This window comes from Protopterus annectens, chromosome 2.part1, assembly GCF_019279795.1.
Source record: "Protopterus annectens isolate FY-2018-M chromosome 2.part1, PAN1.0, whole genome shotgun sequence".
Taxonomy (NCBI): domain Eukaryota; kingdom Metazoa; phylum Chordata; order Ceratodontiformes; family Protopteridae; genus Protopterus; species Protopterus annectens.
The window spans coordinates 323,572,293-323,587,079 of record NC_056729.1 but is presented as its reverse complement, the minus strand read 5'-3'; the positions used below and the strand labels follow the sequence as shown (position 1 = coordinate 323,587,079).

Here is a 14,787-nt window from a genome sequence, read left to right as displayed (position 1 = left end):
CTGACTTGTTGGATCCTGATACAGCTGTTCCCCTTGCCCCCCAGTCAAATCTAGTTTGACGAGTAAAGAAAAGAAATCAACAAAAACATGTCTCAGCCTTTGGTCTGTGATTCTGTTGTTACTTTAACCAGCCTGCAGACCATTTAGCTTTTTCATCATCAACCTCTGGTGTGAGCCCACAGTCCTCAATGGTATGGACATCAGACAAATCCGCTGGAGCTGTTCCAGTACCTGATTCAGGTACAGAAGAACCAAACGCTTTAGGTGCAGATGAGGTCCAGGGTAAGAGACCCCTTGTGAGACATAAAACTCCATCCCTAGATATTTTATCCTCTAGTGTAGTTCATAGTAAGAAAAACAGAAACTTCCCCACATGATACACAATCAAGTTATTTACGGGCAGCTAATTCTGGAGGCTATACTCCTATTCAGATTGACTTTGGGCTACCTTCTGTAAAGATCAGTCTAACTCTGCTGATTTGATGGGGACTTGTAGACAGTAGTCAACACTCTGAGTCCATTCAGTATGATTCTTTGGTAGATGAACAGGTTCAAAACCCCAAGCAAGTGTTCATCTTTCCACAGATGCTAACTATTTAGAGAAGTATTTGACTGGCAGCAATTTGGAGCTATGGCAGAGAATTGCTGAGTTTATGACCTTAATGATGATGAGATTCAGAATGTTTCAGCTCCTCCTCCTCTGTCACCAGCATTAGGAGATGTCTGTAAAACTACATGTAAAACCCATTTGGCTAGTAAAACATTTTCCAAATGGACTTGGGGAAATAAAAGGTGTACTGTGATTTTGCAGCTCTCTTTACTTCATTGTCAGCTGACCCAGCTGTGGGGTCACCAACTGCCAGCTCTAACAGGATAGGCTTGGCTTCTTCTAACCCTGCACCACCAGATAAAATTGGAAAGTGGTTAGAATCTCAGGGGGAAAATGTTATGTCAGTAAAGTAATTTAGCCTTAAGAATTTTAAATTATCAGGGCTTCATGTGGAAATTTATTTGGCAATGTGCTTACAATTTATATAACTTTGCTGTATCTTTGCCTGATGAACAGAAGTGTTATATGAATGAGATTGTTTCTAATGTGACTCAGACTTCAAAACATGCTTTGGTGAGGATCTTTGAAGAGGTTGACTCTATTTATAGAAGTGCAGTTGCTTCTGTTGTATTGATAAGGTTTGCTTCGTTACATAACCAAAATTTTTCTGAGGATTTAAAAATGAGATTTTGAATACTCCTTTAAATTCTGTATTTGTGCTTCATCATGTTACTCTCCAGATGCTCAAACAGTGGGATGATAGAGGTAAATTGATGCATGGAGTTTCTAGAGTGTTAGGTGTCCAACTTCAAAGGGCAGAACAAACAAAAACCCCAGCCTAACAAGAGTCAGGGTACCATGAAGAAATGTCAGGAGAAAAATGCTTCCAAACCAAATAAAATAGGTTCTTTTCCTAAAAAAAAAAGATCTTCCCCTGCTAAAGAATGACTGTGCCAAGACTCAGAACATTACATTCCTTCATTCTGCCTTCCACCCATATCAGCATTCTCCAGTCTTTAGTTTAATCTAGCAGCTTGGTGACAAATAGTCTCAGACAAGTGGGTGATGAGAATAATTCAGTAAGGTTAATCTTGGTAGTGAATGACCAACTAGTAAACTGCCACAGGAAAGAACGGAGAACAAAGAACATCACTTAAAAAATTTAATAAAAACAAATAAAATCTAGTAAAGGTAAAGTGCTTTACCTTTACCTTTACTAGATTTTATTTGTTTTTATTAAATTTTTTAAGTGAAGGTCTTTGTTCTCCGTTCTTTCCGGTGCCATTTTACTACTTAATCTTGGTAGTGGACAGAAAATTCTCCTTCCTTCAGGGAAATCCCTCTGCACCATCCAGACTGTACATACCTGTTCTGTCCTGTAATCCTTTAGAAGCTGCATGCAGGGGCTATAGAACCAGTTCCCATCAATTCTACATCAGAATCTTTTTGGTATTAAAAAGGAACTATCTTGCATGGTGACAATTTGTCATACCTAAATACCTTTCTGAATGTACCCATATTCAAAATACTCTTCCTGCAGATGGTACTACCCCTTATTCCAGACCATAGTTTCATGGTGACTTTACATCTGAAGGATGCTTGTCATCACATGCCAGTTGCTCCCAACTGCAAGATGAACTTACAGATGTCCTGTTACACATCCTCACAAAGAATTGTCTTTGTGGTTTATGTAATGGACACAGAAAATAGTATGGACTTTCTACCTGAAGATATAGTCTGGCCCTTTCAGAACATTTCAGGGATTTCTCTCTTCAAGAAGTTGCCTTCACAAGAGAGCTTCACAAAATTCTAGGCCTTGTGGCATCAGTAATCCTCATGACATCATGGTCCAGAGTCCACATGAGAAAGATTCAATCACACTTAAATAAATGGTTGGACCCATCACCTGCTTCCCTTGGAATTCCCTGTACCACTGCTGGATTTTGTCAAATGAGAGTTACAGTGGTGGATGGATGGACCAGATGTGTCTCAGTCCAGACCTACCCTTCTTCCTGTAAACCCCAGTCTTATCAGTCCAGATGGACCTGAAAGATTTTGCATGGGGAACAGTGTACAGGGGAGTTCAGTTGTAAGGTGAATGGGGTCCTTCAGATGCTACAAAGTTCATAGACATCAAAGAAATATTAGCAGTGATTCAGACCTTAAAAGTTCTACACCATTTATGGTCTCCAGCTCTGATTTTATTGGTCACAGACAATGCCCCAGGAATGTGGCACGTGAACAAACAAGGGGATACAAGGTCATACCTCTTTTGCTGGTTGGCAGTGATGGCCTGGGAGCTACCCTTACAGCATTGTCTGATGCTTCATGCCTTGTACATCCCAACAGAATAAAACATAGTAATATACAGTCTATGCGGATCTTGGACCAGCCTTCTTATGTGAAAACTCGGCAGAGGTCTGCCTGGATTTAGTCCAAATGTGGGGAACACTTGAAATAGATTTGTTTGCTTCATTTCAAAACCGATAGTGGGAGAAATTCTGTTAAAAACATCCTTGCAACTATGTTTGGAGGGCAGAAGGATTTTCATTCCTTTGGACGGGAATGTTCTTTTATGCATTTCCACCCTTTCCACTGATACCCAAGGTACGTCTGAAAATTCAGAAAGAATTACCAAAGGTCATAATGGTGACCCTCTTTTGGCCCAGGCAAAATTGGTTCTCCCTTTTAATGAAATTTGCCAGGGGCAATTGCCATAAGCTTACTAACACACTAGATCTGTTCATGCAGTGTCGGAGGTAACTGGTACACTCCATCTTTGAGCAGTCTGACAACCTGGATGATTTTTGTCTTGCTACCTTTTAGGCATTTGTTCCATGAGAATATGTAGCAGGTATTGAAGGAGGCAAGAAAACCTGCAGCTAGAAAATCTTATGTTTACCTGTGGAAGAGGTTTTCTAGGTGGTGCCTAACTGATATCAGAGGGCCCTAGTATGGTGTCTACCCCTCTGCTTTTAAAATATTTGTGTGAGATACTCAATGATGGCTTATTTTATGAATCTGTCAAGATAAATCTTGCAGCCATCTTAGCTTGTCTGCCCATGATCACACTCTTTCATTTCTTTGTGTGGTCAAACAATTTATAGATGGATTTTTGCACTTGAGACCCCCTTGAAAGAAAACTCCTCCTCACTGGAATCTCAACTGTGTTTTTGAAGAATTTACTTTATCTCCTTTCAAACCTGCCTTTCAGACTGATTTGAGGTTCATCATTTGAAAAACTGTTTTGCTTATTGCTCTGATGTCTGCAAGTCAAGTCTCTGAGCTGCAGGCTATCATAGTGAGCCAACCTTGTATGATTCTCCACAAGAACAGGTTGTTCTATGCACTAATCCGTCTTTTATGTCAGAAGTTGTTGAATTTATCCTGAATCAAGCCATCAATCTCCCAGTTTCTTTCTCGAACTTAAAAACAAGAAGAGGGATAAAAGATTCTGCTTACCTTGGATTTGCACAGGCAGCTCAGGTACTACCTTGACAGAATTAAGCCCTTCAGGAAAGCCAAACAGTTTATTTCCTATTTTGTGGCTATGAAGGGTCAACTTCTCTCTAAGCTAGCTACTGCTCTACTATTATTTTTTGCTACTCCCACCATGGTAAATCTATTCCAGGCAAGGTTAAGGCACATTCCAGCAGATCCTTATCCTCTTTGGTGTCTTACTGGAAAAGAGTAGACTCTGGAATCATTCTAGAAGCAGCAACTTGGTCCTTTGTTTTTTCTTTTACCATGCACTACAAACTGGATTCGTTCTCAAGTTAAAGAGCAGAGTTTGTGAGGACCATTCTCCAATCCTTATCCTTCTTCCTTCCAGGTAGGGTAAGCTGTGGGAATATACCCATGTGCCACTGAGGCAGTGTGAATGATGAACATAGTACAGCTGCATAAGTCCTACTTACCTGTAGCAGTGGATGTTCACATTTCATACTTTCAGTGGCAGCAGCAACCTACCATCCCCATTTTCATTTTTTCTGTTTCCTAATTGTGTGTTTCATTGAACAGTATGCTGTGTGTCTCTTTGCTATAAGACAGGGTGGTGGTCTTATCTCTTCTTTGTTATCTGATACTTAATAGCCTAGAGGGCTTCCTCTGTACTTTAAGTGCTTGCCACAAAGTTTTAGAAATCATTTTATGCTCAACTTCTGGGAGAATTGCTTGGCTGCATTCATCTGCATTAGAAGCTGAAGTTAAGTGAAACTTGCAGTAGTGTATTTTAGTCTTCTGTTAAGTACAAACTTGCAGTTTTAAAAGTACTGTATTTTCATTTTGTCTATTTCCTAATTGTGTGTTTCATTGAACAGTGTGCTGTGTGTCTCTCTGCAGTTAGTCCCCCACCCTCCCTCCCTGTTCTTGTGTTGGTGGCTCTGGAATTGCCCGCCCCTCCTGTAAGTCTGTATTAGAACACTCCTCCTGGGTCCATCTCATTTGCTCACTTAAATGAGTACATTGAGATCATATTCTGAGTTTAGTGTTCACTCTACTTACTACAGAGCCAAGATTTGAGAAGGCCAACCAACTTAGGTTATTCCTTCCTCTCCCCTTGCACTTAAAAAAACTGCGCTTTATTCATCTGCTTTTACTGTATTTCTCTTTCCACCTACTTTATTTTGCTTTTCTTAAAAGGACTCAATTTTATTTGTTCTATTGCATTTATTACTGCTTGGTAGTAGCCTGATTAAATTGTAACTGCTGTTCTAAGTCTTTTGGTTTAATTACGTGGGCTTCATACAGGTTGTTTTACATTAAGAAGGTTTGTGTCTGCACTGTTGTGGCAGGACAGGTAGCTTACAACCTTCTAAGCTGGGAATTGCTGATTGAAGGCCCAGTGTCTGCTATTCTAAAAGTGTATTAGTTCTGGCTTAAGCACTTGGGATTCAGTCCGGTTATTCTACATTAAGAGGGTTTGTGGTCTGCACTCTTGTGGGAGGAGAGGCTGGATTCTGCCCTTCTGAGCTGGGAATTTCTGGTCACAGGCTTATTGTGCCTGCTTATTTGAACTGTTTCTGAAATTGGTGCACCTTGTTGCTGTAGCATAGACCAGATTCAGGCCTGCGGAATCTAGTTTTGTTTGTATAACTTGAGCACTGATCCAGGCCATCTTTTTTTGGAGAAGGTTTCCCTGCACCCTAGTAGCAAGAGTGTGCAGCTAGAACTTGTCTGATTGAAGACTGCTGAAATAGGGCTCAGTTTTGAGCTTTTTTCTGGTTAAATGGGTAACTTGTTTAAATCAGTTTATTCGTTTTTTATTGTTTTATATATATAAAAAATGCACTTTATTCATCTGCTTTTACTGTATTTGTGTTTCTTCCTACTTTATTACTAGGGGTATTGACTACAACTCTGATCTGCAATATATAACAATAAGTACCCTTTCCTGTGCATTTAAAGTGTTTTTTTTAATTGTATCTGCTTTATATTCTGAAAAACAAAAAAAATATATATATACTTGTTTCCCTCCTTTCTAAGCTAGTATAGTCCAGTTTTCAAGTTAGTGCTGAATTCAGGGCTGTGTTACAAATCTCTGTGTTTGCCCATACCTTACTTGGATAGAAGAAAGTTTCTCTGTTCACCTGTGAGAGAGGGGAGCTTTGAGCAGCCTATCTGTCCCTGGAGGAGTGGTTTCAGCCCAGAAATTAGCAGTTTATTGGCCATTTTGGGCTAATTTCTATCTTTCATTTCCCTGCTATAAATACTGCATTTGCCAGGTTTTGCGCAATGGGTAGCGCCGGTTAGCTAGAGTAAAACTATTCCTGGCTCCCCAAAGTCTCCTCTTCAATTTTTCCCTTGGAACTAGACAAACTTTCAATTTAAGCACTCAAGCCACTCATTTCTCAGCCCGGCACATGCTCAAAACTCATAGCAAGCACTTATAAACCCTAGCACTAGACCCTCCTGTATTGTACAGAAGGACAAGGCTCTCTATTCGACCTTACCAGTCATCCAGTAAAACAGTTCACTGTACCTATCCAGGCATGTCCAAAGGGCAGTTTCAGGTGTGCTGTCTAGTCCAACTGGTGAATTTGAGCATTTTGAGGCAATGTTACAACTACCTCATGTACACAGACAAACCTCTCCTCCTACCACCAAACATTAATACATGCAAGAGATGCAATTATACAGCCAAACTGGAGGCTAAGCTCTCTCAACCCAAGACTGTATCAGACAGTCAAGAGGAGAAGGGAAATACTTGCATCACACCTCCAGTCTTACATAGACCCATTAAACCAGCACCGGCAAAAAAACACACATAAATACATGAAAACATACTCGGAGGCTCTAAATAAAATTCTGCAAAAGCAACAGAGACTTCCAAAGCAAACATCCAAGCAACCTCCACCCTCCAACACAAACCATGAAACACATACTTCACAAAACCAGTGTGCCATGCAATCACAGCCATTAAGGCAAAATAACATACCCAGCATACTAATAATAGGTGACTGTATAGTCAGGCACACTGACGTCCCACTCACTAGGCTGAATAAGGAGAAGGTTACTGTTAGCTGCCTGTCAGGTGCCAGTTCCCGCCACATAACACAAGCACTCAGGTCACTCCAGAACAAGTACAAATATGACTCTGTCATTGTTCATGTTGGTGTGAATGACCTGAGCCATACCTCCCTGGACTACATGAAAAGAGACATGGAAGAGCTCTCTGATCACATAGCCGAGGCCGGTATGATCCTGACCCTGAGTAGCATCCTGCCCTCACCAAGAATGATACCACGGTATAAAGAAAAAAATTCTCGATTTCAACAATTGGCTAAGTTTCTGGTGTCATTCAAAGGGGATCCAGTGTCTGTCTGCCTGGAATGACATGCTCGACAAGCCACGCTGCTTCGCTAGAGACGGCTTTCACCTGCCACCCTTAGGCTTTCGAATACTGGCCAAGGTTGTTGCCACCCCCATAGTGCCTTTTTTAGGCAAGGCTCAAAAGACAAAGCCTAGTAAATAGCACAAGTAATAAAAAACCGAGGTTAATGCTACTCAGTACCAGAAGTCTAAACCTCAAAATGCACACACTCGAGGCACTCCTCAGTATGGAGAAAATAGATATATGTGCAGTAACAAAAACATGGTTTAAGGCTCCAGAGAGCACCCCAGCACTACCAGGCTACAACTCATACCATACATTTCTGCCACAGAACCCAAACCAAAATACAAAAGGCGGGGGTGTATCCGTGTTCATCAAGAATACCCACACCTCCAGGTTAGTGGTACAGCACAATGCTTCAGAGATCATCCACGTGCAACTAACTACGGGCAAAACTGCAATTCAAATTGTAGCTTGCTAGATATCACCCACCATGTCTCAAGACCCCCATTCCGCGTTTCTGGAAACACTGGGAAACATAAAGGTCCTACCAAACACCCTAATATTGGGTGATTTCAGTTACCCAAACATTAACTGGGAGAACTACTCATTTCCTAGAATTTATAAACTCAAACGCCCTGGTTCAACTGGTCAACACTCCCACCAGAGGTGACAGCATATTGGACCTGGTCATCACCAACATGGGCGACCAGTGTTCCACACCGGAGGTCAACCCCTCATTGGTTAGATCTGACCATAAACAAATCACTTTGGATATCCACATTCTGCCCCCACCCCTGGACAAGGAAACTACCGTAAAAAACTTTTCAAAAGCAAACTTCACATTACTTAAGACCAAGGTGGAAAGTTTCAAAGCCCCCATGCTGAAGGATAACGCTGTCCAAGCTGAAAAATCCTTTACTAATGCATTCTATGGGCACCTACAAGAATGCATGGATCGTGCCATCTGAAGCAAAACCAAGATTTACTCCTCCAAGAAAAGGAAACCAGTCTGGTGGACTCATGCCATAAACAAGCTATACAACAGAAGGAGAAAACTAGTACAGAAAAGAGTAAAATCCCAAGAAGGGAAGACATCCCTGATCAGTATCAGCAAGAAACTACGATCCCTCATAAAACCATCCAAGGCGAGTTTCGAAAGAAAAATTGCCAAGGACTCCAAAGATAAACACAAGGCATTCTTTAGCTGTGTCAGGAATCTAAGTGGCAATGCTCAGATCTGCTCGGAGTTATTGCAGAATGGCACAAAATGCACTGAACCGACCGATATTGCCAACATCCTGGCAGACAGGTTCAGTGCAAACTTCACCCCCCTCTCACCCCCAAAAGGACCCATAACCATACCAGAAGAATGTAGATTCCATGAAATCACAGACACTTAGGTTAAAACAGCCCTCTTCAAAGCCAAAAACACAGCATCATTGGGACTGGACAGCATCCCAGGCTGCGTCCTACATGAGCTCAAAGACGAACTAACCATTTACCTAAACACACTGTTCAAACTCAGCCTGTCTACAGGCTACGTACCCATAGAGTGGCGCACAGCAACGGTTATTCCGCTCCACAAAGGTGGAGCCACAACAGACCCTGGGAACTATTTCCCTATAAGCCTGACTAGCTTGGTCTGCAAGGCTATGGAGCACATCATTATGGAACTCATTAACAGAGACACTGGGAACCTCCAAACACTGGACCCTACCCAGTTCGGCTTTGTTAAGGGCAGATCATGCCTCCTAAACCTGGTGGACTTCTTTGAGACAGTTACCAAGGCTATAGACCAGGGAAAGATGGTACACACAGCCTACCTAGACCTTGCAAAGGTCTTTGACACCATTCCCCATTCTGGTATTATAGACAAGCTCACCAGCCTGAACATAAACCCCTATGTCACAAGATGGTTTGCCAACTGGTTCACAGACAGAACCCACATGAGAGTTGTGGGACCTAGGTCCGACTCTAAACCGGTTACAAGTGGTGTTCCCCAGGTCTCAGTCCTAGGACCCTTCCTATTCGGCATATATTTCTCAGAGGTACAGGCAAGTACAGGAGGACTATGGCTGGCCAAGTTCACAGACGACTGCAAACTAGGTGTTATAATTGACACTCCGGCTGACACAGACATCCTCCAAAAGGGTCTCACTGAGACGAATATCTGGTGTCAAAATCATGGCCTCAAGCTAAATGCCAAAAAGTGCATAGTCATCCCCTTTGGAAAAAACAAAGTACCCACAAACTGCCACATAGATGGTAGCTCGTAAATACGGAAGATGTAATAAGGGATCTGGGGACCCAAGTAGATAGTAAGCTCACCTTTGATAATCACATTGCCAAAGTGGTTAGAAAATCCTTATACGTGGCCCACCTAATCACAAAAGGGTTTGCATCCAGATCAAAAGAGGTCATTGTGCCCCTCTACTCATCACTCATCAGCCCCATCATAGAGTACAACACCCCATTTGGGATGTACCTTACAAGACACCTGCAACAGTTGGAAAGACCACAGAAGTACCTCACCAAGAGGATTACTGGCCTCAAACAGATGCCCTATGCAGTTCGACTGAAGAAACTCCAGCTGAACTTGGTTGCATAACACCTACTCAGAGGTGATCTCTGCCTAACATACAAGGCCATGTCCAACCCAGAATTGATGGGCATGCTCCACCCAAAGAAAACCTTATCCCCTCGAACCACATGCTCTAGGGATCTAAACCTCACCACAGCAATAAACAGGATGCACTGGAGGGATAGATTCCTGTCCAGAGACTTCCCATGCTTTGGAACAAGATTCCAGTCTACATTAGGCAGAGCTCCTCACTAACACTCTTCAAAAGAAACCTTGACGAGTGGATGGGAAACAGAAAGTTTACCCCGGGGATCACTTCAGTGGCTGTTCTGGACAGAGGCACAGGGAATTAATCTAAGGGGGCGGCGAAAGCCAACACATTCTTGGCTAGGCTTATCAATGCTTTTGGGCAGATAGCCTAGTACCTACCTATGAACCTTATTTTGCATATAGTTTGATGTTATCCATCGTGTAATGTCATTGGTTGGCTTTGGTTGTTTGTGTTGGTGTTTCATTACTGCATATTGCAGAGTTTGTGAGGACCATTCTCCAATCCTTATCCTTCCTCCCAGGTAGGGGTAAGCTGTGGGAATCTACCCATGTGCCATTGAGGCAGTGTGAATGATGAACATAGTACAGCTGCATAAGTCCGACTTACCTGTAGCAGTAGATGTTCAAATTTCATACTGTTTCAGTGGCAGCAGCAACCTACCATCCCCTTATTTTGCATATAGTTTGATGTTATCCATCGTGTAATATCATTGGTTGGCTTTGGTTATTTGTGTTGTTGTTTCATTACTGCATATTGGTTGGCTTCAGGCAATTATTGCTTTCTTTCCTTCTTGGTTTGTCCTAAGCACTGAAAGCCAGAATAGCTGACTTTATGTGATTGGGGTTAGGCTTCCCCTGATTGGGGGTGGGGCTTAGCTAATCCTCTATCACAGAGTCAAAGGAAGGCAGTTCTGAGTTCTGGAAAGCTGCCAGTGTGGGTTGACTGTACAGGCACAAAACCCATATGCCAGTGAAGTATTGTTAAATTTGAACATCTACTTGGTGTTACACAACTATACCCCCACCTCTCCTACCCTTATCTCTCAGTATCTGTCCCAGAAATTGACTCTGTGCATTTCCTTTTTGCAACAGTTGTTTCAGCCTATTGTGTGCAAAACATGCTCAAGAGGGATACCATTGGCACTGGATATAAATACCTCCTTTCAGGTTAGCTCCTTAACATCAACTGAATCAAACAGAATGTTTTCCTCAGGTTCTTCTGCACTTACCCTAGCAGACATAGAACCAGTGCCATTAAACCAAGGGGTCAAAGGCTTCTATTCCAGAATATTTTTGGTACCAAGAAAGGAGTCTTCTTGGAGCGAAGTTCTAGATCTTCCCTTTCTAAATCTGTATTTGAAAGTACCAACATTCAAGATGTTAACCATTCAGACTCTATTACACTCATTCCCCAAGGGAGTTTTATAGGTTCATAGGAAAGTACTAATCTAGTTGCCCTTGTGGCCATTTTAAGCCTAGCCAATTTCCCATTTTGTGCTCAAAATAACCTGTCCCATTTGGTTATAGATTGGCCTTACCTATCCCATAGTCGATAATTATATATTACCTCTAATGAGAATATCTGGGATCATACTGTAGATAATTTGAGGGGACCCATGTATGAAATAAAGCATTTAGGAGCTGCATCTCTCCATTAGTTCTACAGGTGACAGTCCTAGGGCAAATTTTGTTTCCTATCCATAGATCTAAGTTGCACTTGAAAATGGGGAGAGATGAATTTTGTTTCATGTGGATGGGGAGTCTGTTCCTTAGTCTGGAAAATGTACCTGTCCCTCCCAACCATTCTGTTGATGTTGCAAAAGAGGTTTAGATTCCTAGACCAAGTATTTTAGATGCTGTTTGACTTGCTAATGTGCATTAAATACATCAGTAATGGGTCAGGGGATGCCCTGTATGCCAGACACAGATCACCTCTTAGCAGTCTGTAGGATACTGAGTATACTGACAGGGCTTTGAGTTGGTACATGTAAGACATGTTATTTAGGCCTCATATCCTGTTAGTAAGTTATTTCTGTGGGCATTGCAGTTGTTGCCTGTGTCAGGACAGATATATGCCAGAGGGGCATTATTTTCAATGAATTGGCTAATGAGGACTGAGTCAAGGTGGACAATAACATCCCTAAATCTAGACAAAATCCCTTTGTTTATAAGCAGTGCGTATAAAAGGACTTTCTTACAATAGACACATGTTGATAAATGTTAGGTTACTATCCACATAAGTTTTCAAAACCTGACTAACTGGGTCAGCTCTTAGGTGAGTATTGTCAATGTGGTAGTTCCCTGGTATAGATGACTTCCCAAAGGATACAACAATGCACTTTTTGGCATTTAGTTTCAGACCTTGATTTTGACACGTTATTTATTTGAGACAAACCTTCCTGCAGGATGGCTAAATTGGGATTCAGTGACTGCTCCTAGCCTGCAGTCATCTGCAAGCATATTCAGCCAGAGCCCTTTGGTACTGGCTTTTACTACAGAAGAGTAGATGCCAAACATTAGAGGTCCCAGCACAGAACCCTGGGGGACTCCACTGGTAACTGGTCTCCTTGCACTGATAACGTCCCTTATTTTATCTGTGTTTTTACTATGCCAAAGTGGGGAAGTGTGTCAGAAGTTTTGGCTTTTATGGTAATATTAGACATAAAGCATGCATATTATCACATTCCCATAGACATAAGATTCAGGAAATTTAGACTTTCTGTGTCTGGGTCACATTATCAGTTCTCTGCATTACACTTTCAGTCATCTACCTCTCCATGGGTGTTCATCAAGTGTCTAGCTTCTGTCATAGCTCTTGGATCTACTTACACAAGGCAAGGACAGTTTGAAACTCCCCCTACCCCAAATCTCAAACATCTTTAACTAATTGCTTAGATGATTCAGTTCTGATCCCCTTTAGGCACTGCTTTCATGAGGATGTGCAACAGGTAGTAAAGGAGGCAAGAAAACCTGCTCCTATGAAATTTTGTATTGGCAAGTGGAAAATAATTCCGGTTGGTGCCTAGCAAATAACCAGGGGCTCTATCAGGGATTATGGTACCACTGGTGCTTAAATATTTGTGTGAGTTACTGTCCTCTGGCTTTCTTATACTTTTATAAAGGTTCATCTTGTGACCATTTCAGCATGTCTGCCCATGGATCTCCCACTTTCTAATTTGTTTTTAGTGAAACAATTTCTTAAGGTAGTTTTGCATGTGAGACCTCCTCATAAAGCAGTTACTCCTTCCTGGAATCTTAACGTTGTGCTGGAAAAGTTAACCTTGTCTCCATTTGCACTTGCATATCAAAAAGACTTAAGGTTCATTACATGAAAAGCTGCTCTTGTCATTTCTCTGACATGGACAAAAAGAGTATCTGAATTGCAAGCTGTCATGGTGGGCAAACTCTGTTTGTCTTCCACAAAGATAGGATCTCATTAAGAAGAAATCCCTCATTCAAGCTCAGTGTTGTTTCAGAGTTTACCTTGAATCAAGCCATCAATCTCCCAGGGCTTTATCCAGATCCTCAGATGCAGATGAATGGATTGTACATACTCTGGACATGCATAGGCAGCTCATATACTGTCTTGACAAAATTAAGTCCTTTGGAAAAGCACATAAGCTATTTGTTTTTTTATGTTGGAACAAAAATTAGAGTTTGAAGCATTTGTTTCCTGCTCTGTGAGATATATTTGATTCACTCTATGTTTCTTTGTCCACAAGGCTACACTCTCCTCAAACAGAACAGGACTTAAAGTGAAAATTCTTTTGGAACATTTTTATAGGCTTGTTTTCATGAATTAGTTTCTGAATTGTGTCCTTTTATAACACTTTTTTTGTCATTTTTGTTGCAGTATTAGCAGAACATGATAGTGCTGCAGCTCAACAGTATGTGCGACAAGGATGCCCAACTGGCCTACGAGCCGAACTATGGGCACTTATCCTGAATGCTGGCAACCAGCCTGAGGTATGCTATTGTTTATGCATAATACTTTAGTTTCGATAGACTTTGTTTTTTTTTTTCTTAGCAGTTTCTTTTAACACTAGCAAGTATTGTAGACACATTATAAATTTTCAGTTTTAGTCAAATATTTTAGGCCTATTTCTTGTTAGACTAATGTATGTTGGCCAGTAACACAAATTGTAAGAGAATATGCTAGTTGTTATTTAAGTAAATGAAGTGATGTATGTTCAAGCAGCATGTTATCCAATAGTTTGAAGTAAAGCTTTCTTGGATCACGTTTACACATCTGCTCAGTATTTTCACAAAAAATGGATTGCTAGAGCCATATTAGAAGAACAAGCCAAACCAATGATTTTTTTTATTGCAGATTGCTTTATGTAAAATTACATTGTATTCATTTATTTATTGAGATGGCTTTTAATAAAACAATTTCCAAAATGTATGAGCAGGTGCTTTCTGGATCTATTTTTTTGTATTTTATTGCTGATTTGTATTGGTTATATAAAGGAAATAATGATTACTTGGCACATATTTATAAAAAAGCAGATAGGATAAATCAAGTCACACATCTTTGCATAGTCATAGATCTATTTATCCTAACACATAAAAGATCTATTTTTTTATTTTATTGCTGATTTGTATTGGTTATATAAAGGAAATAATGATTACTTGGCACATATTTATAAAGAAAGCAGATAGGATAAATCAAGTCACACATCTTTGCATAGTCATAGATCTATTTATCCTAACACATAAAAAAGCAGTCCTCCTGTAGTCAGAACTATTTTTCAATCTGTACTCCTACAG

At 41.0% G+C, this 14,787-nt stretch overlaps 1 protein-coding gene across 1 annotated transcript in view; it reads left to right on the top strand.

Moving 5' to 3' along the window:
* Positions 1-14,787, top strand: part of TBC1D19 (TBC1 domain family member 19) — a 2,958,314-nt gene that overhangs the window by 1,269,138 nt on the left and 1,674,389 nt on the right. The window contains exon 11 of the mRNA XM_044062152.1: positions 13,871-13,983. Within this exon, the coding sequence (XP_043918087.1) occupies positions 13,871-13,983 (113 nt within the window). The remainder of the gene's footprint in view (positions 1-13,870; positions 13,984-14,787) is intronic.